The sequence below is a fragment of the Asterias amurensis genome, chromosome 17 (assembly GCF_032118995.1).
Source record: "Asterias amurensis chromosome 17, ASM3211899v1".
NCBI lineage: Eukaryota > Metazoa > Echinodermata > Asteroidea > Forcipulatida > Asteriidae > Asterias > Asterias amurensis.
Genome location: NC_092664.1, coordinates 1,922,389 through 1,947,730, shown reverse-complemented (window position 1 = coordinate 1,947,730; position 25,342 = coordinate 1,922,389). Strand labels below are relative to the sequence as shown.

Genomic DNA, 25,342 nt, shown 5'->3' with positions numbered 1-25,342 from the left:
TTCGAATTGTTACAATGTTTCTTTATAAATACATTTGTTTAGTTTTAAGGCCAAAGGAAGGCCAAATTAAGATGTGCCTTTCTACGCATTAGAATTAATATATTACGGGAGAAAATGCCATTAAAGAATGAGGCTAGAAACATAATTTTCATCTAACACCTGGGCCCAATTTCATAAAACATGTAAGCACGAACATTTGCTTAGCATGAAATTTCTTCCTTAATAAAAACAGGATTACCAACCAAATTTCCACGTGATTTTCAGGATAAGCAAACAAACTAAAATTTGGTTTGTACTCTTGTTTTTATCAAGGAAGAAATTTCATGCTAAGCAAATTTGTGTGCTTACAGGCTTTATGAAATTGGGCCCTTTTATCTCATAAATAATTCTTTGAGTCCAAACAGTGGCCTGCTGCTGACTACCCCTGGCAGATTAACTGCTCATCCATTAGACTGGACGCGGCCTAAAATAAAAAAAACCTGTGAAATCTTTGGCTCTTTCTCAAAAACTACGTTACTTCAGAGGGATTCGTTTCTCACAATGTTGTATACTACCATCAGCTCTCCGTTGCTGGTTACCAATTCACTTTTTATGTCGACAACTGTTTTTATGTCTATGATTATGATTTGCACCAATCGAGAAATTGTGATCCAGTAAGACGACAACCCACAACCTTGTAATTGCAAGTCCTGCATGCTAACCACTGTGCCCCTGTTGATACTGCCATCACTTTTCCACCCCCCCCCCAAATCCTGCGGTAATTTGTTGTTTAAAAATGTGCAATGTTAGACTATGTTGTGTTGTTATAAATCGGAAAACTTTCCGTATCCTGCCACCACTTTTCCACACATTGTTACAAAAAGGAATACATTTAGAAAGATCAGATACTTCCTTTTATTTAATAACGAATGAAAAGTGGTGGGAGAATACGGAAATTTGTCACAATATTTACAGCTGAAACATAAGTAAGAACACACAATTAAGTCAATAATAACAAATGTTCAAGACATCCTGTATTTATATAGTATAGTGATACACTAAAAAGGCATAATGTAACTGGTCAACCTTACCTGCCACGGACTTGAACAACAGGTGTATCACAATCGGTCTGAAAAGCCCCTTTTCACCCTGCAAAAACACTCAATCCTTGGCCTATTTTGTTCTTGACAACAAAATAATGAGATAATACACAGACTTGACTCAAATACACAAGAGATGGTGAGTGAACATCACGATTTGTGAGGGGAAAACGCCCACATGCTTTCAAAAAGCCTGCCATTTTGACTGCATGTGTTTGTTTGGAGGTAAAACATCTCTTTACTCGAGTAAAGATGTATTTGTTGATGGGTGCGTTGCATCCCACTATAGGCAGTAAACAGAGCGTCGGCCTCAATATTTTTTGAAGGCCCTCAAAATATTCTATTCTAGACATATGTTAGGGCCCCCAAAAAGAGATACAGTGTGAAATATTTGCCTAATTGTGACCTGTGGTTGTTGACTTCCAACTTAAGGTTTTTTCGATGATAGGCCCTGAAATAATTTGTCCTATTTTCCAAGAGGTGTAGGGACAGTTTTCAAGATTGATGCTCGGACGTTTCTAAAGTTACACTTGTTAAGGTTTTTTTTTATTTGGAGGATAAATAACTCAAAATGTTAAAGTTCAAGAGTCAATGAATAATGTTTTCACATCTACTCTAGTGAGACTTCTCTCTCTAAGTATTTTTCGTGTATTTTTAAATATTAAGTATTTTGCATTGTAGGCCTATGGAGTTTATTTAGAATGCATCCTATATTATACGGGAATGCGATGGGAAAACAAAGACCTGCAGCCGATTTCGCGAAGGATGCATCCTATCGGCGAGTTATGAGTAACTCGTCCTAACTAAAGGCCGCATTTTGAATGTTGCGACCAAGCCTGGAATCCTGGATTAAAGAAGGACAAACAAGTTTTATAAAAGGTACAGAGGAGAGCTACCACGTTGGTGCCAACGGCATCCCATCACAGAAATACTGCAAACCCTGTTGTCGATAGTAGCTCCATCCCCGTATACTTTGGTCTAGACTTGTAGACAAGTCGTTAATGGTCCCACGCGGTGAGATAGTCGAGTTGTGCCGGTGCTATGGCGAGATCGCTGCTCTCGTGCGAACTGCTGGTTGCCGACTTCTACTCCCCATCAAATGGGACCGTAGTCGTGACAGCAGTAGTAGAATACCGCAGGAATCCAGGGAGAGTCGGAACGCTATCACCGCGACAGACATTTAACGACTTGTCCACAAGTCTAACTTTGGTCTGGTATGAATCTATGTCTATGACAACGAGCTTGTGGACAGATTTCAAAAGAAGTGACAAACGTTCGGTGGTATAGTCGTGGTAAACATCTGCTTTAGAATGACAATAAGGTCCTAGGTTTGAATAACACCAGAAGCCCCTTTTTCCCACAGGATTCAGCAAACACAAAATCGCAAACGCCTTGAACGAAAGGGTTTTACCTTAACTTACTTAATTACATTTATAAAGCGCTTTAACACTGTTTCAAAGCGATGTACAGTCAATACGTAGGCTATAATACAGAATAAGAACATGTGTATATAATATAGTAATTTATTTAAAATACACCACAGCTAAAAAAAGCAAATAGAAAACATAATTGCATTACAAACATATCTTTTGTATACTTTAGGTGTTTTTTGTAAGTAGGTTTATTTCAATAGCAAAAGTACACAAAGCTATTAAGAGACCGACTGGCATGATGATTCTTGACGTAAGATCGATCCGATGAGCCCAGAGTCGATAACGAATGGCTGAAGATCGGAGTGTCTTGGTTGTCGAGGGCAGATCAGCTTGGCTACCATCGTCATTCAGGATTCTCTCACTGGAAGAAAATCTACGCGTGTCCATCTTCCTTTCAGTTATAAAAGAACTCTGAAATTATATGAAAATAACCGAAGTCTTATATAGCGCACGTAGGCCTTTATACCAACAAGATACTCAAGACGCGTACATTTTTACAGAAAGATAGGTTAACGAAGCTGTGAATTCACAGACCCAATTATATAGCACCTTATTTTAGGGTTTACAAGGTGCTACGGCGGATTCAGCGGCCACAGCCAGTAACACCGTATCCTTGTGGACCCAATTTCATAGCGCTGCTAAGCACAAACAATTGCTTAACATGAAATTTCTGCCTTTATAAAAACAGGGTTACCAACCAAACTCCATTTGTTGCATGTTGGTTCTTACACTGGTATGCAGCTGTTGTTTGCTTGTCCTGAAAATCACGTGGAAATTTGGTTGGAATTCCTATTTTTATCAAGGGAGAAATTTCATGCTAAGCAAATTATTTTGCTTAGCAGCGCTATGAAATTGGGCCCTGGTCTCAGGCCTGTGTGGTCTCCCGTTCCAGTCGCTTAGGACCGCGGCTCTAGATCTACGAAGCTGTACAAGCCATGAACGCCTTGACAAAAGGCTAGGAACACAGGAGCGAACCCCACCTTCGCTTTTCGATAAGTGCACTGGGTTCGTTTGTGCGGGACCAACGGCTTTGCTCGAGTGTCACACAATTAATATATTTTTTAATAATGTCTGACGTTTTCGACCCTAGCAGAGTCTTCTCGAAGGCTAAAAAGAGTTGTTTTGTTTCAGAAGGTCAGCCACTTTAAAATAATCTCTGACGACTGTCAACATCGAATACTTGATATAAATGTATTTTCATTTTGAAAATTTACTTTAGATCTATTATTTTGGTATTTAATGTGTGCGTTGATGATTAAGTCTAGTCATTGTTATTGACTCAATAACATCAGAGCGATTTGCTAATGGTTTATGTGACATCTTAATGGGGTTTTCCTTGCTTAAAGGAACATTACATAATAGGTTTTTGTCATCAAAATAATTTCTGACAGTGTAAGCATCTTATGCAATCCACCATTATACATAAACTGACAACACGTAGAAGCTTGAGATCGATCTTGCCATCTGGGTCACGAGATAATTATAATGAAAACTGATTAACCATTTTGCATGACATCGATTTAAAATTTAAAAAAAGAACTCCAAGCGGGAAATTAGTTTTATTTATTTCTCATCAAATTATAACATGACATTACAGATAAAAATTTCTCAAGGGATTTGTGCTTGTTCGTCTTTTACTTTGTGTCATTTGTTTGTTTTTAAAAACATCACCAATCATGTACCCGCTGCCAAAACATAGGATTCAAACTGCCTCTAGCTACCGGGCAACCTCGGTAGTCTAGTTGGTAAGACACTGCTCTAGAATTGCAAGGGTCGTGGGTTCAAATCCAACCCAAGTAACATGCGTGTGATATTTCTTTTCACAGGACTCAGGAAAATACTGAGTAAAGTATACATTGCTAACACACATCGGTGTATGGGTAAAAAACAAAATTAATATCATCAATCCTGGTCAACTTCTTTTTGACTCAACCTGTATATTAAATGAGAATCTGACATGCATATGGATAAAATAACATACCTCTGTTATATGCTCAGGCGATACGGACGTTGATGTCGTCTGCTGAGATATCATTCGCTCAAATCTTTTGGCGCGAAACACCAAAATGTGAACCACTGCATACTCAATCAGTCCTAATATGGTCATCTCCAAGCAAACTGCTGTCCATATATCCAACATCTAGATAAATGATGAGTTATTATTACTATATTTTGTACGAATTGTATCACCTAAAGGCACTGTACATGTTTGGTAATTGTCAAAGACCAGTCTTCTCACTTGGTGTATCCCATCATAACCATAAAATAACAAGCCTGTGAAAATTTGGGCTCAATCGGTCATCGAAGTTGCGAAAAAATGATGAAAGTAAAAACAACCTTGTTGGACGAATTTGTGTGATTTCAGATAGGAATAAAAGACTTATAGCTAGAAGTCTTTTATTATTTTAGTGAGAAATTACCTCTTTCTCAAAAACTACGTTACTTCAGAGGGAGTCGTTTCCCACAATGTTTTATAATATCAACAGCTCTCCATTGCTCGTTACCAAGTCAGTTTTTAAGTTAATATTTGTTTTAAGTAATTACCAAACGTGTACCTTCCCTTTAAATAAACAGTTTAGTGCACCAGATTCAAAATTTGGTGGGCTCAACGGGAATCAACTCGGAATCTCCAGTTAGAAAACACTTTCAACATAATTGCTTACACAAATTTCTGCGGTTGTATAGTGTAAACACATATAATCAACAAAACAAAATAAAAAACATAATTTTGTTTTAATTTATTTTCTGTCAAACTATCACTACAACCCCTGAAAGGTTTTTAAATTATCTGATATTGTAAAAACTGGATTGTAACTGACCGTGTTGTATTGTAACTGGGGTAGTCCTCGCTGTGCAGTGCTCGCCTGGGTTACAGCCGAGAGGACGGTCGTGATGCCCAGTGACACCCTGGCTGCAGTCTGCTCAGGGTCTAAGAAGTAATTCACCCATGACAGTACGGTCAACAGGAACGGTATTGAGACCTGTGTCAATATGAAGCTACTTGTTCCTCGGTAGAAATAGATAGATGCATTCAGCGCCGAGAATTCTTTGGGTGCAGGAAAAAAACAATCAAGGAGCAATTGGCCTACACCATTTCGATTATTTGAAAAGAAAAACCAAAATAATTTACCAATTTACATGGCACACTTTTGCGTTGGTACGGTGGCTCTGAAGGAACATGGCATAGTTTCCCCGAGCGTCAGTGTGAAAAGACATACAAAGCCATCTGTGAGAGGACCCAGGTTTCGATTTCACAAGAGTTATAGGATTAGTCCTAACTTAGGACTATTCCTAGGAGATATACAAACTGCATGGATAGTCCTAAGTTAGGACGAGTTGAACTGGTCCTAACTCGAGATAAGACTAGTCCTAACTCTTTGTGAAATCCACCCCTGGTCCGACCAATTAAAACATTTTCCCGCCACAGTATATTGAACATCCAAAAGAAAAACCCCAAAACGGGTTAGTCTCGTTACGTGTCACTTACCAAAAGTATAGTTGTAAAAATACACCTCAGATATGGTGAAATTACTAGTCTTGAGCGGTTCGTCTTCATATAAATTGAACTGAGGTACGTTGTTCACAATGAGCCATGATGACTGACCCTGTTTCGACTCTTCTAACCAACGAAGCTCTATTTCGTCCACTGTGTACATATCTGGATGGAAAGGACAACATAAAGTGTAACTTTCATACGTCAACAATAATTTAGTAGAATGAGCATGACTTCTTTGCATCGACTTCCAAACTGAAAGATACAAATTAATAATTTAAAAAATCACAGCTTCTCGACCACAAGGAACGATACACATGCTGGCACCGTTTGACCTTGACTTTCAAACAGGAAAATGAAGTTTAATTTTGAAAACAAATCTTGAACTCTTGAACCACAGATTGTATTTTTCTCATTAATACGTCATCAGAAAAAAACAATCGCATAGTGTGACCTCGTTTGACTTTTATTTCCGGTTCAAACCTGAAAACCTTCCGAAAACTAGTTCTTGCTACCCAAGGATCTGCAACAATATCCTTAATCTCGCAAAAATTACGTTCACTACAGACCAACTTGGTCTTAAAGGGTCATATTTCCCGGTTAAACTATTTCCCATCACCACCATGTTTTTAATAACAACAGTGGAACTAGTAGTGTACAGCACAGTTACTATAATTGGAATCTTATTAACACAATACATGTACACTTTTCAATTTAAAACAAGTCAACAGATACAACGTCACTGGATGGAACAGCACCAACATTTATTATCCCATCGATTCAACAAATCATAAATACTGAACCCCACATTGGATGTTTACGAGCAAATTAAATATAAAAGTGTGTACAAACTTGGGAAACGGTACATAGAATGTGACTCCATTTTACATTGACTTCCGGTTCAAGCATAAAGATTAAATTTTATCGTTGATACAATCATAACTCCGAAACCGTATTTTTGATTTTTTTTCTCTTCTTTAAGTTATCAGAAAGGGCTCCGAAGCTTTGAAAAAAAAGCAGCTTCACAAAGGGTGAACCCATATGACCTTATTTTCGGTTGTTGGTGAAACATGTTTATTTTTGTAATGTAAACGTAGGACCTACATTACAAAAATAAACACCTACATTAGTCTTGAAATCAAGTCGGTAATTGTTAAGCGCGGTGTGGTCACGGGGACGGTACACTCATTCTCGATCCCAGTATGTGTGTGAGTCAGCTGCCACGCGCTACCCACGACCGTTGCATGAAAGTATAATCGCACTGTGACTGTTGCATGAACGGCAGAATGTGTGTTTGTAACAGTGGCAGCGCCTGACGACTTGTCATCAATTCTAGGCCTACATGGGAAATCATTGTTACACTTACATGCAGATAAATGAGTGTCAAACCGCTGGACATCAAATGGGAACAAACGCAGGTCCAATGAGCAGGTCTGTGTCAGAGTCAATCTAAAAGAACAAACCGTTTTAACCAATGATAATAATCGGTATTTATATAGTGCATGCTTTATACATCCGAATGGCGTCTCAAAACGCTTAAAGGCAGTGGACACTATTGGTAATTGTCAATGACTAGCCTTCACAGTTAATGTATCTCAACATATGCATAAAATAACAAACCTGTGAAAGTTTGAGCTCAATCGGTCATCGAACTTGCGAGATAATAATGAAAGAAAAAAATCATCATTGTCACACGAAGTTGTGTGCGTTTAGATGGTTGATTTCGAGATCTCAAGTTCTAAACCTGAGGTCTCGAAATCAAATTCTTGGGAAATTACTTCTTTCTCGAAAACTATGGCACTTCACAAGGAGCCGTTTCTCACAATGCTTTATACCATCAACCTCTCCCCATTACTCGTCATCAAGAAAGTCTTTATGCTAATAAATATTTTGAGTAATTACCAATAGTGTCCACTGCCTTTAAACATACATAAGGTATCTGGGAACTACTAATTTTACAGCACCATGTAATGTTTACAAGTATTCCGGAATTCAAGGCAAAAAAACTTAACCATTAAAGCCACCGGACACCTTTTAGGTGTCAAAGATCATCTCACATGGTGTATCCCAACATTTTGTGCATAAAAATAACAACATCTGTCAAAATGTGTGCTTCGGTAAACGAAGTTGCAAGAGAATTATAAATCTTATAGTGAGTGTTAAATCGAGCCAGCCTGTGGAAGGTATACGTACCTGCTAATGTACCCCACACCCCATTCCCTGTTAACAAACACAATTTTATTTGTCGTCGTTAGCTCGTGAAATTTGCCCGATTTCATCAGAGGGAAATACAAGTTTGGCACCCAGACTCTTTCAATGGAGTCCCCACGGATTGCGTACGTAGCGTTAGAGTCAACGGGCAGTAGATCCTGGAGTCTGCGATCCTCCCAATGCTGTTCCAAAGTCAATGTTAAGGTGAACTCCTGAAAGAAGACAAAACACCGTCTTAGAAACACAAATATTGTTCAAGGAACTTCAAAGCACTTGACACTGGTATTACTATTTACTCAAAATAACAATTAAAGTTCCCATAAAAAACTGACTTGGTAAAGAGCAATTGAGAGCCGTCGTTAGTACACAAATATTGACTGCTCGAGTGCTATGGTAAAAACTACGACTCCCGAGGTAATCCCGGAGCGTTCTATTTTCCCGAGGCCCAATCGAGGGGAAATGGAACGCTCCTGGGATCACCGAGGGAGTCGGAGTTTAACCATAGCACAAGTAAAAGCAATCAATATTTGTTTTTTAACACACCCACAGACTATTTATCATCCTCGTACACGTAACGTTCGTACGCGCGTTTCAGATATACAGATGCACAACTGATTGGGTTCGAGGTGGGTAAAAATACGTCTGGGTACTGCACGCCGTGTGATAGTCGCAAACGATGCACTATCACACGGCAAACGATGCACTATCACACGGCAAACGATGCAATTGTACACGGCCGCCGTCTAGTAAAACTAAGACATATCATGTGACGCGCTCTAAACCAATGAAAAGGCACATTATTTGTAAGGGGTGTTATAATAAAAAACTTGTGAGAAAGGGCTCCCTCGGCATGCTCTGAATAGTAACGTAGTTTTTGAGAAAGAGGTAATGTCTCACTCAAATAATAAAAGACTTCAGGCCTGAATAGGCATCTGAGGAAAGCACACAAAGTTAAAGGCAGTGGACACTATTGGTAATTACTCAAAATAATTATTAGCATAAAACCTTCTTGTTAACGAGTAATGGGGAGAGGTTGGTAGTATAAAACATTGTGAGAATCGGCTCCCTTTGAAGTGGAGTAGTTTTTGAGAAAGAAGTAATTTTCCACGAATTTGGTTTCGAGACCTCAGATTTAGTATTTTAGGTCTCGAAATCAAGAATCTGAAAGCACACAACTTCGTGTGACAAGGGTGTTTTTTCTTTCATTATTATCTCGGAACTTCGACGACCGATTGAGCTCAAATTTCCACAGGTTTGTTATATTATGCATATGTTGAGATATATACACCAACTGTGAAGAGTAGACTTTGACTATCACCAATAGTGTCTAGTGTCTTTAAGCACCGATTGTTTTTCTTTCATCATATTCTCTTCAACTTTGATGACCATTTGAGCCCAAATTTCCACAGATACTGGGATATGCCTACATACACCAAGTGAGAATAATGGTCTTTGAGGAAATTGTAAGTTTCTACTGGGAGCATTTCAAGGGCACCAAGGCAAATGACATGGGGGCATGGAGGCAATCCTCTTCGTTGCCTTCGTGAAGTATCATATAAGTTCCATGTGTACGTACACGATAAACTTGGATTCATATAGTGTACGTATAAGAGAGATTTTGTTTTACTGTGGCGGCAAAACGCTTCCGTACTGTAAAGGCCTATGTTGTTTAATATTGTATTGATCTGTTAAAGGAACACGTTGCCTTGGATCGGACGAGTTGGTCTTTGAAAAGCGTGTGTAACCGTTTGAGTCAAATTTTTGACTCCCATAAATAAGCCGGGTTAGTTCGCAAAGTAACAGGAAAACCACGCAATTTCGAGGCAAATGTGTGTGGATCATTGTGTTCTACTTTTTAAACATCTTTCTAACCATATGCATTTTATAACAAACGGTTACAAACGCTTTTGAAAGACCAACTCGACCGATCCAAGGCAACGTGTTCCTTTAATCTCTGTAACAAACTTAGTGACTGTATCTACAAAATGCAAATAGTTGTTCCACGTTGATCCGGGTTCAGTGTGTTGTTCCGTATGACCATTGAGCAAGGACCATTGTGGTGGTGTACGTGACTCATACCATGGAGCAATATTAACGGAACCATTGGTATGTATTTCACAATAAGATAGTATATACGATAACACATGGAGTGACGTGACCCGTGTGGTATACATGACATCATTTCGGGGAATGGTATCATTTCGGTCAATGACGTGTGTTATTTGCACTTCAACTTTAGACCCATTGTAGGTATAGCGCGAAGCAAGTGCGTTCCTTTAAGTATACATTTATTATTATAATATCCTGGATCATTGTCAGGTCATTTTCGGGCTCCGCACGTTGTGTGTTGTATACGTAAATGTACACATATCATATTAGTACAAAAGCCAAACTGTAATGTGTGTTTTTACACACATTTCTCAACTCGCAGTTACTGGTAGTGATCATTTGTATGTATGAGTGACGCTGTAGAAATCGAATCGGTTTGTCTATAAATTCACATCTTCTTGGTCACTGTGGCTGTCGAAACGAACGTCTGTACATAACTACACGACACATCGTACGATCGTGTACCAGTTGTTTTCAAGAGGGCATCGGTGCAGCACTGTGTGAACGGTAAGATTTTTCTGAATGTCGGCCTTTGCACTGCTTCACGAAGCAAGGCCTTGTTGCCATTATCGATAAGTGCGTCCGATTAGCTTCCCTGTGTCGACCCCGCGGTGGTCACTCGGGTGATCGTGTGCCCCATGACGAGAGCTTAATCGAACGATCACTCACTGCTCTCGTAGTGACGTCATGCACCTGGGGGCAGCCCCCCCCCCCCAAGTGACCCGTTCCACAAGCAGGGCACTTGGGGCTGACCCGGGTGAGCCCTGGATTGACGTCAAAGCTATTCGAACGTACCGGGGCAGACCGCGGTCGACCCAGGGAATGTACATTTTCACCATAAAAAAGAGGGTTGCGGGTAAAGTACACGTTTGGAACAGGAACAAAAGTCCACAGATTTACATATAACTTACAGGGTTTACAGAAGGTAATGAAGAAAGACTTCTCTGGAAATATTATTCCATGAAATGCTTTACTTTTTGAGAAAACATTAAAACAATTATCAATTCTCGATATTATCGAGAATTACGGATTTATTTTTAAACACATGTCATGACACGGCGAAACGTGTGGAAACAAGGGTGAGTTTTCCCGTTATTTTCTCCCGACTCCGATGACCGATTGAGCCTAAATTTTCACAGGTTTGTTATAATATATATTAGTTGTAATACACGAAGTGTGGGCCTTTTGACAATACTGTTTACCGAAAGGGTCCAATAGCTTTACAATTAAAGGCAGTGGACATAATTATTGGTAATTACTCAAAATAATTATCAGCATAAAACCTCACTCGGTAACGAGGTGAGGAGAGGGTGATAGTATACATTGTGAGAAACGGCTCTCTCTGAACTGACGTAGTTTTCGAGAAAGAAGTTATTGTCCACAAAATTTATTTCTATACCTCAAGTTTAGAACTTGAGGTCTCGAAATCAAGCATCTGAAAGCACACAACTTCGTGTGACAAGGGTGTTTTTTCTTTCATAGTTATCTCGCAAGTCGCAACTCCGATGACCGATTGAGCTCAAATTTCCACAGGTTTGTTATTATGTTGAGATACACCAAGTGAGACGACTGGTCTTTGACAATTACCAATAGTGTCTAGTGTCTTTAATCGCAATAACCCTAAAGCACATTTCAATATAGAGCATTTTGCGAATATTTTCACTTCGAAAATGTGGTTGTACATAAATTTGTACAAAAACAATATAATGTTAAAGCAATTAAAGGAACACGTTGCCTTGGATCGGTCGACTTGGTCTTTGAAAAGCATTTTGTAACCGTTTGTTATAAAATCGACATGGTTAGAAAGATGTTATAAAAGTAGAATACAATGATCTACACAAATGTGCCTGGAAATTGCGTGGTTTTCGTTTTACCTCGTCGACAAATACGGTCGGCCATTTATGGGAGTCAAAAATTTGACTCCCATAACTGGCCGACCGTGTTTAGTTCGCGACGTAAAATGAAAACCGTGAAATTTTGAGTGATACTTGTGTGGATCATTATATTCTACTTTGAAAACATCTTTCTAACCATATGCATTTCATACCAAACGGTTTCAAACACTTTTCATAGACCAACTCGTCCGATCCAAGGCAACATGTTTCTTTAACTATGTGTAGAGAGGAGCGAAAGCTATAGATTAGTACAGATAATCGAATTTGTATACAACCAATTTTGATATAATTCCATCAAGCTCAACTGTTGTATTTTTTTGTCTTCACAGTTGACGACAAGTTTAAGATAAAAAGATCTGAATTCAAGATGGGGTTACAGACGTATGTGCAGTGTCTGGTTCTTCTACATGCTGCGACTCTCATCAGTGCAACCTTACATATCTCGAAGAGCATGGAGTGGCTTCGTAGTGATGGTACTCATCCTTACTTCGGGAGTAAGTTTGACGAAGGCGACACAGTTATTTGTCATTGCCAACTCACTATATACGAGGGGCGAGCTGTTGAATCAGTGGCGTTTGAGTTGGAGAGGTACGGTGATTCATTTGGTGATGATTTGACCCCAATAACTAGTGGGGAGCGAATCGTTTACTTTGATGGGCGGGACAGATTTTCGGACGTGAATATCACAACTGTCAATGAGAACATCACGGATTACCGAATGACTTTGAGTAACATTGACCGTTATGACTCGGGCAATCGCTACTACTGCGCAGCCTCCTGGGCTAACGGCACTTCAAGCAGAACATCCAGGGAGCTTAAGATAAACTGGAGCCGCCCCGAACCACAATGTTCGTCAGACATCCCTGATAAAGTCAAGAAAGGCGACGATGTAACATATCGGTGTAATGCCTCTGATATCGACGAAAGATCCAGCGGTACATTTACCATGTGGAGAGGCAACACTAAGCTTGATGCTTCAATCATGAGCACAGACCTAGACGTTGGAAAACAGTTTAACGCTTCTTATTCTACTACCATCTCAGATGATAGTCTGGCAGATGTGTACTCTTGTCGTTATATCGGGACTGGTGGCTTTCAGGACTACGACTATAACTGTATCTTTAACATGCCGACGTGCGTTGTGGATGATTTGAATGACAAATGTAATGATGGTCAGTCTGGTGGTGCAATGCCGTCACGTGATCACCTCCAAATTACTACGATGTTCCTTGTTTTGGTCTTTAATTATTACATCACCTTAAGATAGAATGTGTGATCTTCCCGTCAAGGGAACTCATTAAGCGTTAGGGTTATTGGTTTATACAGTTAATATTGTTTGACTAATATATTCGTTAAAGACTTATACCTATCTTAAAGACTAATACATAATCTTACAATAGTCAAGTTCGTACGCTTAATTTCCAGTCTGTGCTTTAATGGAACACGTTGCCTTGGATCGGTCGAGTTGGTCTTCGAAAAGCGTTTGTAATCGTGTGTTATAAAATGCATTGGTTAGGAAGATAATTTAAAAGTAGAATACAATGATCCACACAAATTTGCCTCGAAATTGCGTGGTTTTCCTTTTACTTTGCGAACTAACACGGTCGGCCATTTACGGGAGTCAAAAATTTGACTCCCATTAATGGCCGACCGTGTTGGTCGACGAGGTGAAAGGAAAACCACGCAATTTCGAGGCAAATTTGTGTGGATCATTGTATTCTACTTTTAAATTATCTTCCTAACCTATGCATTTTATAACACACGATTACTAAAGCTTTCAAAGACCAACTCGACCGATCCAAGGCAACGTGTTCCTTTAACCAGGGTTGGGGTTGTGGCCCGCAAGGTTGTGTTCATTAAATCTTTGAAAGTTGTTGGACAACAACAACTTACAGTGACGAACTCAAAAGTATCCGGACGACTGATTATTTGAGTTTTACGACTCATTAAAAGACTAATAACTGCCATGTATAGGACTAACTAAATATCTTACTAAGACTAATTAAATTTAGCACTTTACTAATCTTCAGAAAAATCAGTAAAATCTGCTTTGACTAATTTCTTTTGATTGGGTGACAAATTAAAGATTTGTAAAATTAAACCACATAAATGATAATTTTTTCTAGTCAATTGACTCAGTGATGTTTTCAGTATGCACACTAAAAAATTCTGGGTCAGAACTGACTCGGATTCCAAGAATTGACTCTGATTCCAAGTTTTGGGTGTTCTACGTAAACTTAAACAGCTACCTGAGCGGAATGTTTTCAACAGAAATGGTATTTTTACTTGGTTATAATGCACTTGTTTACCATTTTAATGTAATTTTGATATGTGTACACTTCTGAACTTTTCGTAATTATCGAGTAAAAAATCAGGCCCCTACCTAAAGGTTTTTGAAAAACTAAAAACACTTCTGCCGTTGAGAGCGGGCGTCAAAGGACAATGCCGCTGACGTCATTTGTGGGAGTTTGCTTTGTTATACATCCATGCTGCAACAAAGCGGCTTTATCTACTTATGACGTTTTGAGAGTGATTACGTAACGGGGCTTTTCGCAAATCTCGCAGAAAAGCTCTGGACAAGGGCATACAAAATGATTTTTTTTTACACAATTGAAACCTATTTATAATCATATGACTCGATTTCCTTATTCATCGAAAACATTTTAAGTGGAATTCAGCAAAGTTCACGACTTGACATTTTCGTTCAAGCAGGTCTTTAAACATATTCTGCCTAGAAATGTGCTTTTCTCTATTTATAATACGCTGGCATTGCCCCACTTACAATACGGAATTCTAGCCTGGGGAAATACTCATGCTTCTTACCTGAACAAGCTATTAATCGTACAGAAGAAATCCTTGAGAGTTATAGCCAATTCTAGCTTTAGAGAGCTTACTGCACCCCTTTTCAAGCAATTTAAAACACTCGATATTTTTAAACTGTATAAATATCATCTTGGGGTCCTTATGTTTAAGTTTGAATCTAACTTGTTACCAGGTAACATAAGACTCCTCTTTACACGAAATATTGACATCCATTCACATAACACTAGATCAGCTACTAAAATTCATATTGGAAAGGCTCGGACCACTTTATTTATGAATACAGTCAGACATCAAGACCCCCTACTCTGGAATCAGCTCACCCCAATACCTTCATTTAGAACTGTGCACAGCTTCAAAAAATACATGAAAAACCTACTTATAACCAGTATCGTCTAAAATGACACCACCTGTAACTACACGCGTACCATGATTATCCATTCCAAATTATCAAGTTTTGTAATTTCCTAAATAATGTTCTGTTAATTTTCCTTTTTGTTATCAACTCTCCAACTCTCAATATGTATTTATGGCTGCATAGCAAACAAATTTTTTCAAAACAGTTTAATTACAAACAATCATTGTTTTGTGTTATTTTTGCCGTTTGCACTATACCTTACACCGTACCTTAATTTCAATAATCAATATTGTTATTGTTATAAACTAAAACCTATTAATTTACATTATCAAGGGTCCAGGCTCTGTACAAGTCTAGGCTTTTTCCTGGTGCCCTCCTATTATCACTCGTTGTTCATATTTCTTGTATGTTTCATGATTATTTATTGTGATATTTGGAAATAAAAAAACAAACAAACAAATTGACCCAGATTCCAAGAATTGACCCGGATTCATGAATTTTGGGGTCACCATCGTTAAACTTTCTTTCAAGTTTCTTGCCATACTGTTTCTTGCAGAGACGGATTTGTTCTTTGATTTCCGAATTTAACTCACGTTTCACTTGATCCTCGTTATTGGAATGTGCCCGGTGCTTTTGTTTAATGAGATGACGAACTTCTTTATTTAGCCAGTTTTTATTGTTGGGGTAAATTTTAACTTCAATTTTTAGGATGACTAGGTTTTCACAGAACTTTATGTAGTCGGTGATGGTATCAGTAGTTTGATCAATTGAAGCAGGGTCTATAAAGATGTTCCACTTCGTGGTTTCGAAACAGCACCGTAGGGTTTCGATGTTCTGTTTGTCCCATTTCTTGACTTTTTTGATGACTGATTTTGTTTGCTTAAGTTTCTGTTTATATTTTGGAAGCAGGTGAACCATGTCATGATCAGACATGCCGAGAGGTGCCTTTCCATATGCCCGATATGCAGCAGGAATGTTTCCATAACACTTTTCAAGAGTACGTTGACCTCTGGTGGGAATGTCCACATATTGGAAATAGTGGGGCATCACTGGTTCAAGATCACAATGGTTGAAATCACCTGTTATTATGTTAACTGCATCGGGTGATTTCTTTTCCAGTTCGAGTGTGATCCTTGCGATTTTGGCCGCAGCATTGTCAGCATCAGCTTGAGGTGGAATGTAAACAACAGTCACAAAGATCTGAGGTAATTCTCTTAGTAGATAAAATGGTCGTAGCCCCACCGTTATAAGCTCGATATCAGGCGAGCAAAGTTTTTCTTTAATACAGATGTTAGTACACCACTTACGATTCACGTAAATACAGACTCCACCGCCAATAGTTTTTCCCGATTCTTGGGTTCTGTCCATGCGTTCACATATGAAACCATCAATATCAGTCGAAGTATGCACATCATTAAACAAGGTTTCACAGAAGCACATAAAACTGCAATCTCTATATCCGTGTAAGTACTTTGTATTTGCATTAAGTTCATCAAGTTTATTGCAGAGAGAACGAGCATTACCAGTAATAATTGTCGGAAGTGGTGGGTTAAGCTTCCGTCTTCGGAGACGCACTCGTAGTCCCCTTTTCTTACCCCGTTTGCGTGGTTTCCGTAGCAATTCCTCTGGAATATCAAAAACGGATTTTACCTGGTAAGTCTGCTGCCACCAAGCGTCCAGAAAGTCCCCTATTGATGTCGGCGTAGCCTATTACATAATATCATGGACTTGTCAGGTCGTTCGGGCTCCGCTGTACGTTGGTGTTGTAAACGTACATGTACACATGTCATAATGGTACAAAAGCCAAACTGTAATGTGTTTTTGTACACAGTTTATTTCCACTCGCGAAACGGGCGGCACTTACTGGTACGGATGATTTGTATGCATGAATGATTCTGTAGAAATCGAATCGGTTTGTCTATTCACTGTGGCTCTCTGTCTGTAAAAACTACACGACACATCGTACGATCGTGTACCAGTTTCTTTTAAGAGGGCATCGGTGCAGCAAGTGAACGGTAAGCTGTTATTGAATGTCCGCCATTACAACTTAACGGTTTCCATGTTCCGTTAAGCAAGAGGCGTTGTGATGCAACTACGAATTTTATTATGTACATTTTCACAGGCAAAATTTCGATCGTAGAGTATTAATCTAATTTACTCAAATGAGATTTTCCATTGGGTAAAATGAGTGATTTTTTGGGGGAAAAATCCGCTCGATCAATTGTTATTTATTTAGATTTACGAAACCGCCACTCTCGACTATCTCACGGCGGAAGACCATTAACGACTTGTCAGTAGTCTATATAGACTAAGTACAGATAATCGGGTTTATATAAAAAACAATTTTGATATCATTCCATCGAGCTCATTTTTTTTTTTTTGCCTTCACAGTTGACGACAAGTTTAAGATAACAAGATCTGAATTTAAGATGGGAGTACAGACGTTTGTGCAGTGTCTGGTTCTTCTACATGCTGCGACTCTCGGTGCATCCTTAGAATACTCGAAGAGCATGGAGTGGCTTCGTAGTGATGGTACTCATCCTTACTTCGGGAGTAAGTTTGACGAAGGCGACACAGTTATTTGTCATTGCCAACTCACCATATCCGAAGGGCAGGCTGTTGATTCAGTGGCGTTTGAGATGAAGCAGTACGGTAGCTCACCTCGTGCCGATTTGACTCCAATAACTAGTGGGGAGCAAATCGTTTACTCTGATGGGCGGGACAGATTTTCGGACGTGAATATCACAACTGTCAATGAGAACATCACGGATTACCGAATGACTTTGAGTAACATTGACCGTTATGACTCGGGCAATCGCTACTTCTGCACAGCTTACTGGGTGTATGATAGTGGTGCCCGCCTTACAGGCTGGGCATCCACGGAGCTTAAGATAAACTGGAGCCGCCCCGAACCACAATGTTCGTCAGACATCCCTGATAAAGTCAAGAAAGGCGACAGTGTAACGTATCGTTGTAACGTCTCTGATATCGACGGAAGATCCAGCGGTATTTTTACGATGTGGAGAGGCGACACTAGGCTGGATAACGATTTAATGAGCGAATACCTAGACGTTGGAAGGCAGTTTAATGCTTCTTATTCTACTACCATCTCAGATGATAGTCTGGCAGATGTGTACTCTTGTCGTTATAGCGGGACTGGTGGCTTTCAGGACTACGACTATAACTGTACCTTTAACATGCCGACGTGCGTTGTGGATGATTTGAATGACAAATGTAATGATGGTCAGTCTGGTGGTGCAATGCCGTCACGTGATCACCTCCAAATTACTACGATGTTCCTTGTTTTGGTCTTTAATTATTACATCACCTTAAGATAGAATGTGTGATCTTCCCGTCAAGGGAACTCATTAAGCTCAAGGGTTAGGGTTATTGGTTTATACAGTTAATATTGTTTGACTAATATATTCGTTAAAGACGTATACCTATCTTAAAGACTAATACATAATCTTACAATAGTCAAGTTCGTACGCTTAATTTCCAGTCTGTGCTTTAATGGAACACGTTGCCTTGAATCGGTCGAGTTGGTCTTCGAAAAGCGTTTGTAATCGTGTGTTATAAAATGCATTGGTTAGGAAGATAATTTAAAAGTAGAATACAATGATCCACACAAATTTGCCTCGAAATTGCGTGGTTTTCCTTTTACTTTGCGAACTAACACGGTCGGCCATTTACGGGAGTCAAAAATTTGACTCCCATAAATGGCCGACCGTGTTGGTCGACGAGGTGAAAGGAAAACCACGCAATTTCGAGTGATACTTGTGTGGGTCATTATATTCTACTTTTAAAATATCTTTCTAAACATACGCATTTTATAACAAACGGTTACTAAAGCTTTTCAAAGACCAACTCGACCGATCCAAGGCAACGTGTTCCTTTACCCAGGGTTGGGGTTGTGGCCCGCAAGGTTGTGTTCATTAAATCTTTGAAAGTTGTTGGACAACAACAACTTACAGTGACGAACTCAAAAGTATCCGGACGACTGATTATTTGAGTTTTACGACTCATTAAAAGACTAATAACTGCCATGTATAGGACTAATTAAATATCTTACTAAGACTAATTAAATTTAGCACTTTACTAATCTTCAGAAAAATCAGTAAAATCTGCTTTGACTAATTTCTTTTGATTGGGTGACAAATTAAAGATTTGTAAAATTAAACCACATAAATGATAATTTTTTTTCTAGTCAATTGACTCAGTGATGTTTTCAGTATGCACACTAAAAAGTTCTGGGTCAGAACTGACTCGGATTCCAAGAATTGACCCGGATTCATGAATTTACCCGGATTCCAAGTCCGATTGAATATGACACAGGTAAAGGTGACCCGGAAACTGGCTAAAAATAACCAATAAATGGTTCGAACTGACATAGAATCTGAGGGAAATTCACTTTTTTTAGCACAAAAACTTACTTGGTAACGAGCAAAGAGGAACTGTTAATATAAAACATGGTGAGAAACTGCTCCCCTTTGAAATAACTTGGGTTTTTTTTTAAAGAGGTAATTTCTAACTCAAATAAGAAAGTAGATCGGCTGAAGCATTTTGTTAGGCATCTGAATTGTGATACAAAAAGGGTGCGTTTTTCATTATTCTCTTGTAACTTTGATGACCAATTGAGTCAAATTCTCATAATTATTATTATATATAGCATAATGTTGGGATACACCAAGTGAGAATACTGGTTTTTGACAGCTTAAAGCCATTGGATACTTTCGGTAAACAGTGTTGTCCAAAGGCCCACACTTCGTGTATCACAACTTACATATAAAATAACAAACCTGGGAAAATTTAGGCTCAATCGGTCATCGGAGTCGAGATAAAATAACGGGGAATCCCACCCTTGTTTCTGCACGTTTCGCCGTGTCATGACATATGTTTAAAATAAATCCGTAATTCTCGATATCGAGAATTGATAATATTGTTTTAATGTTTTCTCAAAAAGTAAAGCATTTCATTAAATAATATTTCAAGGGAAGTCTTTCACCATTACCTTCAGTAAACCCTGTAAGTTATTTGTAAATCTGTGGACTTTTATTTTTGTTTCTGTTCCGAAAGTGTATACAATGGCTTTAAGGTGTCCAGTACCTTTAAACATTCAAGTAGTCACAGGCTGCCGCTTCTAATGATGTAAATAATTTAACGCTAATTATGATAATTTTCATTACAATTGATGTGTCGATGTATGTAGCCTAAACATCATGTTTGTAATTTGTTCGTTGAACTTTGTGTTTTACAACCATGCATATTAGTACGTAAATCCTGCAGGTGTATTACGTTAACCCTGCAGCGTTATAACACCATTACTACAGAAATATTTAGAAATTATTTGTGTTAACAAAAATGTGACTGTGTTATATAAAAAGTTGCTATGTGTATTTTTATTTTAAAGAAAACTTGTTTGAATAAATTTTAATCTCAAGAAAACTTGGTTTCATAGAAGTCTTCATTTGAATTGTTTTCTCGTAGATCAAAGTACAATAGTAATCGACCTTCCCATCGCAATGACACATCCCACTTTTTTACCAACCGAGGTCATGGTAAACTATGGAACGCCAAGAAGGCAAAACAAAAACAGATGGCCACAGTCTGTAACAACGTCACACACCTATTCAAAAATAGTGTGGAATTTGTTGCAAAAATGTACCAATCACGAGAGATATTTAATTGAAAGTTTTTGAATTTGGTCGGACATCTGTAAACACTATTTTGTTTCTTTTTTTCTTTTTTATGTTTATTTGTACTTGTTTGTTTATTTGTATTTGTTTATTCATTTTTATTTCATTTTAATTTTTTATTTTACTAATTTATTTAGTTCCGTTTTTATTTTTAACTTATTACTATTAATTGATTTTTTTTTTTTTTTGGGGGGGGGGAGGGAATGGTGATGGGGCTTTGGTTTATCTCCCTATGTCCACATAAATAAGACTTACCGTGTGCACCACGTCAATGTCATCCATGCTTATTCTTCTGAGAGCGCAGTAAACGATATCATTCACATCTAAAAGAGACAAATAGAGAGAGAGAATTAGCAAAAAGAAACTGATAAGAAATATAATCGTTTTACATCGGTGCATGTCATGCCGGAGCGTACACTGTAGTTTGACAACACGAATGAATCTACACCCTTTGCTTTTTTCCCCAGAAGACGATCAGAGCATACTGATCGAAACGTCGAGTTGAAACCAACTCATTGGAGATAGTCATGGTGTTACTGCAAACCTTTCCATATACCCTTTGTTATACTTACTTTAGATGATTAGATTCAGTCAATCATTAACATCCATGGACAGCTACAAACATGAGTGCTTTCAGTAAAACAGGCATATTTTCTCTTTTAGAAATTATCAATTTTAAATCATAAATCTCGGTCAACTAATTCTTTGAAACTTACCATTTCTTTCATTTGGTCGTTCGGCTTTATAGCGCGCACTTTCAGCAAGAGCATCGTCAATGCTAAACTCAGAGTACAAACTGTGTAAAAAAAAACAGAGAGGAAAGGCAATTAACGTCCAATTCAGTTTTGTGAAATACATATTTTCAAATAGAGAGTCCCGTGTGAGAGGGAAACGGCTATAAAATGGTCTAAAATGCCATTGTATTCGATACCTTTCCAGTCCAAACTAGCCAACATCCAAACCATAAGATGACTATGGTGGCCCTGAAGGAACATCGAAAATATTTGCAAAGATATTTGCGATGTCCCTACATGGCCACCATAGATGACCGTCATTTTGTTTTATTTTATTTTATATTTTATTTTTAATTGAAATTTAATAAATAACAGTGGGTTCTTATCATTCAATGGCGGTAAAGACACTCAAACAATCACCCTGCAAGGTTTTTGTTTGTTTGTTTATTTGTTTGTTTGTTTGTTTGTTTGTTTTAATGATCTTCCCATCAAGGGAACTTGGCAAACTCCCACAAGGGGGTATAAACACCAAGCTGGCAACAACCAATCTCTCTCATACAAACATTGGTTTAACGTCTATGATTATGAAATACACAAATCAATGAATTGTGATTCAGTAACTAGACGACAATATTTATTCTACTAGTCATTGTGAAATCAGCGGTTAGTTGGGGGATTCGAACCAACAACCTTGTGATTGTAAGTCCTGCAGTCTAACGGCTTGACCACGGTGACTGCTGTGGAGACATATTCGTTGTATTACTTTTCAGACAGAAATGCTTCACGGGATGTTTTGTACTATCATCATCATTAGACCCTGTAAGTTTTATGTAAAACTGTGATCGTCACGATTTTTTTTCTTACCAATTTTGTTAAGTCCCTGTTAATTTATTTAAAAAACGTAAAAATTAAATACAGAAAATAAAAAGCATGCAGCCAAACAAACCTATAAAAACATCATTGTCATTTCATTCATTTCAAGACATTTAATTCCATTCCAACAGATACTCAAAATAACAATAACAAAGAACAGCATTGAGGGGAATTGGAAATGGGGGCATCACGGAAAAATAAAAAAATTGTGGTAGGCATATGCCAAGACAAACAAAACACAATGGACTAACACGAGCATTAACAATTATAGCGATATTTAGCTAAGACAGAATAGACTCTATACGAAAATGTAGACAGACATAAATAAGGACACTGTGAAAATTTAGTCCAAATCTACACGGTTTGTTATTTTATGCATTTATGTTGAGATAAACAACTGGAAATATTGGTCTTTGGCAATAAACAAAACGAAAATTATCAGCACCTTCAACGTTGTTTCTCTCGGCTGGATGAAGAAAGAACAATGGCCGTTGCCAGGCAACTGTCGCAGACCAAGGACTATTTTGAGTAATTATTAGATGATGATCGCATGGGAAAGTCTCCGAAAAGACTGAATACTGCATAATGTGGAGTTACTGACAGAAACTCTGCATGGTTTACATGTACTTACACTCCTGGTTGGCCGTCAATGCTTGCAGTGTGGGACCCATTAAGATGATCACCAAATGCACCAACAAAGGTGAGGTGCCAAAGGGTGAGAAGAATGGAGATACCCAAAACCCTGTACAAGACGTAAATACTCCAGTGACGAAAACTCCCCATTTTGAATGACGCTGTTTACGATTATATCTCAAGATTTGAGCCGTATAACACTGTTTCCTAATTGTGTCTGCTTAGTTAAGGGCTTAGAGTTGGAGGGAAAATCCCCACTCCAATATAGCAAGGGAAGGTTCGTCACAGTAATTTTTTGAATTGCCTATATTAAACTAAATTCTTCTTTTTCGCAATTTGTACAATAATTTCGGCACTTTCAGCAGAGGCAGAGATAAATATTAACTATGATTAGTTTGCAAGTGAAACGACAGCTAATAAAAGTTCCACTCAGCATTTTCAGAACACGATAGCCTAAATAACAATGGAATGTTTGAGAGTAATCGGCTGTTGCACAATGCCTAAAATTTATTCCTCCATGGCCTAACAAAGGTCTTTTTGGTTACCACAGGGACCCATTATGGGTGCGTTCGTTTAGCTTCCATGGGTTGACCCCTGCATGCCCCGGTGCGTTCGAATAGCTCTGACGTCATTCAAGGGGCTCACCCGGGTCAGCCCACAGTGCCCTGCTTGTGGAGTGTTGTGAAATGGGTCACTTGGGGCTGGCCCAAGGTGCATGTCTTCACCACGAGAGGGCAATATTGTGTGATAGTTCGATTAGCTCTTGTCATGGGCTCACCGAAGTGACCGCGGAGTCGACACAGGGAAGCTAATCGAACGACCGTAAATGCAAAAACAAAAACAGGTAATAGCCGAAAAGTCATTTCGGCTTGCAGATTCTTTCTCGAAGACTAAAATGACAATTAACAAAATGACCAACTAAAATATGCAATATGGAAGTACTTTGGATCATTTCAATGGTGGGGATCGGAAGGGGAAGAACAAGGTATTAATTAGTGAATGATGCCGGGTTAAAAAGGGGGATATCTGTAGGGTAGGGGGGAAGGACAAGACAGAATGTAATTAGTTATTTCCTTTTTGGATGGTCAGACACTGGGGTGATGTGAATGGTCTGGAGACGCCTATACTAAGTTCATATATATAAGACCAGTGTTTGTCGCACGTATTTTGGCCAATATTGGGTGCGTTCGTTTAGCTTCCCTGGGTCGACCCCGGTGTGTGGCGGGGTTTTATTCCAGGACGAACGTCTGGGTAATTATCTGCACACGTGGTCGACCCGGGGAAGCTAATCGAAACGCACCCATTGTAATCGTTGTTCTTACCTTATATTCAGTAGACTGTTATGTCCCGTTTGTGAGTCCCGTTTGGGCATTGGCAGCGATAAGAGCAAAACGACGGCCGCTTTTGGGTAATGGACGACAGCAAACTACCACATGGCCGGGCTGAAGTGCGCTTCCCTGCCACCGGTCATGCCCGACTGGTTTATTATACATCTAATCATTGAAATGTTTCCGCTAAATACTTGGTTGAAAAGCTAGCTCCAAACAAAGTAAAGACTTGTCAATGGAGATGCTGGAGGGCATAATAAAGGCTAATCAGTTGTGAGGTGCTCAAGTACATAATAGAAAAGTAACAAAGGTGCATCTCCTCTTAAAAGCCCTTCCTTAAAGACACTGGACACTATTGGTAATTGTCAAAGACTAGTCTTCACAGTTGGTGTATCTCAACATATGCATAAAATAACCAACCTGTGGAAATTTGAGCTCAATCGGTCATCGATCTTGCGAGATAATAATGAAAGAAAAAACACTCCTGTCACACGAAGTTGTATGCGTTTAGATGGTTGATTTCGAGACCTCAAGTTCTATATCGGAGGTCTCGAAATCAAATTCGTGGAAAATTACTTCTTTCTCGAAAACTATGTCACTTCAGAGGGAGCCGTTTCTCACAATGTTTTATACCATCAACCTCTCCCCATTACTCGTCACCACGAAAGGTTTTATGCTAA

General features: G+C 38.7%; 2 protein-coding genes across 5 annotated transcripts; one reads left to right on the top strand and one right to left on the bottom strand.

Annotated features, from left to right (window-relative positions):
- Positions 1–2,641: 2,641 nt before the first annotated feature.
- Positions 2,642–24,787, bottom strand: LOC139949746 (glycine receptor subunit alpha-2-like). The gene is made up of 9 exons (XM_071948277.1): positions 24,657–24,787; positions 21,811–21,890; positions 21,350–21,417; positions 8,199–8,428; positions 7,372–7,454; positions 6,000–6,170; positions 5,332–5,558; positions 4,494–4,652; positions 2,642–2,923 (listed from the first exon to the last, which is right to left on the bottom strand). The coding sequence occupies exons 1-9, from the start codon at positions 24,704–24,706 to the stop codon at positions 2,678–2,680; spliced, it is 1,314 nt and encodes a 437-aa protein (XP_071804378.1). The 5' UTR covers positions 24,707–24,787; the 3' UTR covers positions 2,642–2,677.
- LOC139949745 (uncharacterized) lies at positions 10,419–19,593 on the top strand. 4 transcript variants are annotated; one of them, XM_071948276.1, is made up of 2 exons: positions 10,419–10,832; positions 12,550–14,336. In XM_071948276.1, exon 2 carries the CDS (start codon positions 12,588–12,590, stop codon positions 13,485–13,487), a length of 900 nt encoding a protein of 299 aa, XP_071804377.1. In that variant the 5' UTR covers positions 10,419–10,832; positions 12,550–12,587; the 3' UTR covers positions 13,488–14,336. The 4 variants fall into 4 exon arrangements, with proteins under 4 accessions (XP_071804377.1, XP_071804376.1, XP_071804375.1 ...); XM_071948275.1 differs by lacking the exon at positions 12,550–14,336 and adding an exon at positions 17,790–19,593 and having other exon boundaries at positions 10,441–10,832; XM_071948274.1 differs by lacking the exons at positions 10,419–10,832; positions 12,550–14,336 and adding exons at positions 17,189–17,413; positions 17,790–19,593.
- Positions 24,788–25,342: the final 555 nt, after the last annotated feature.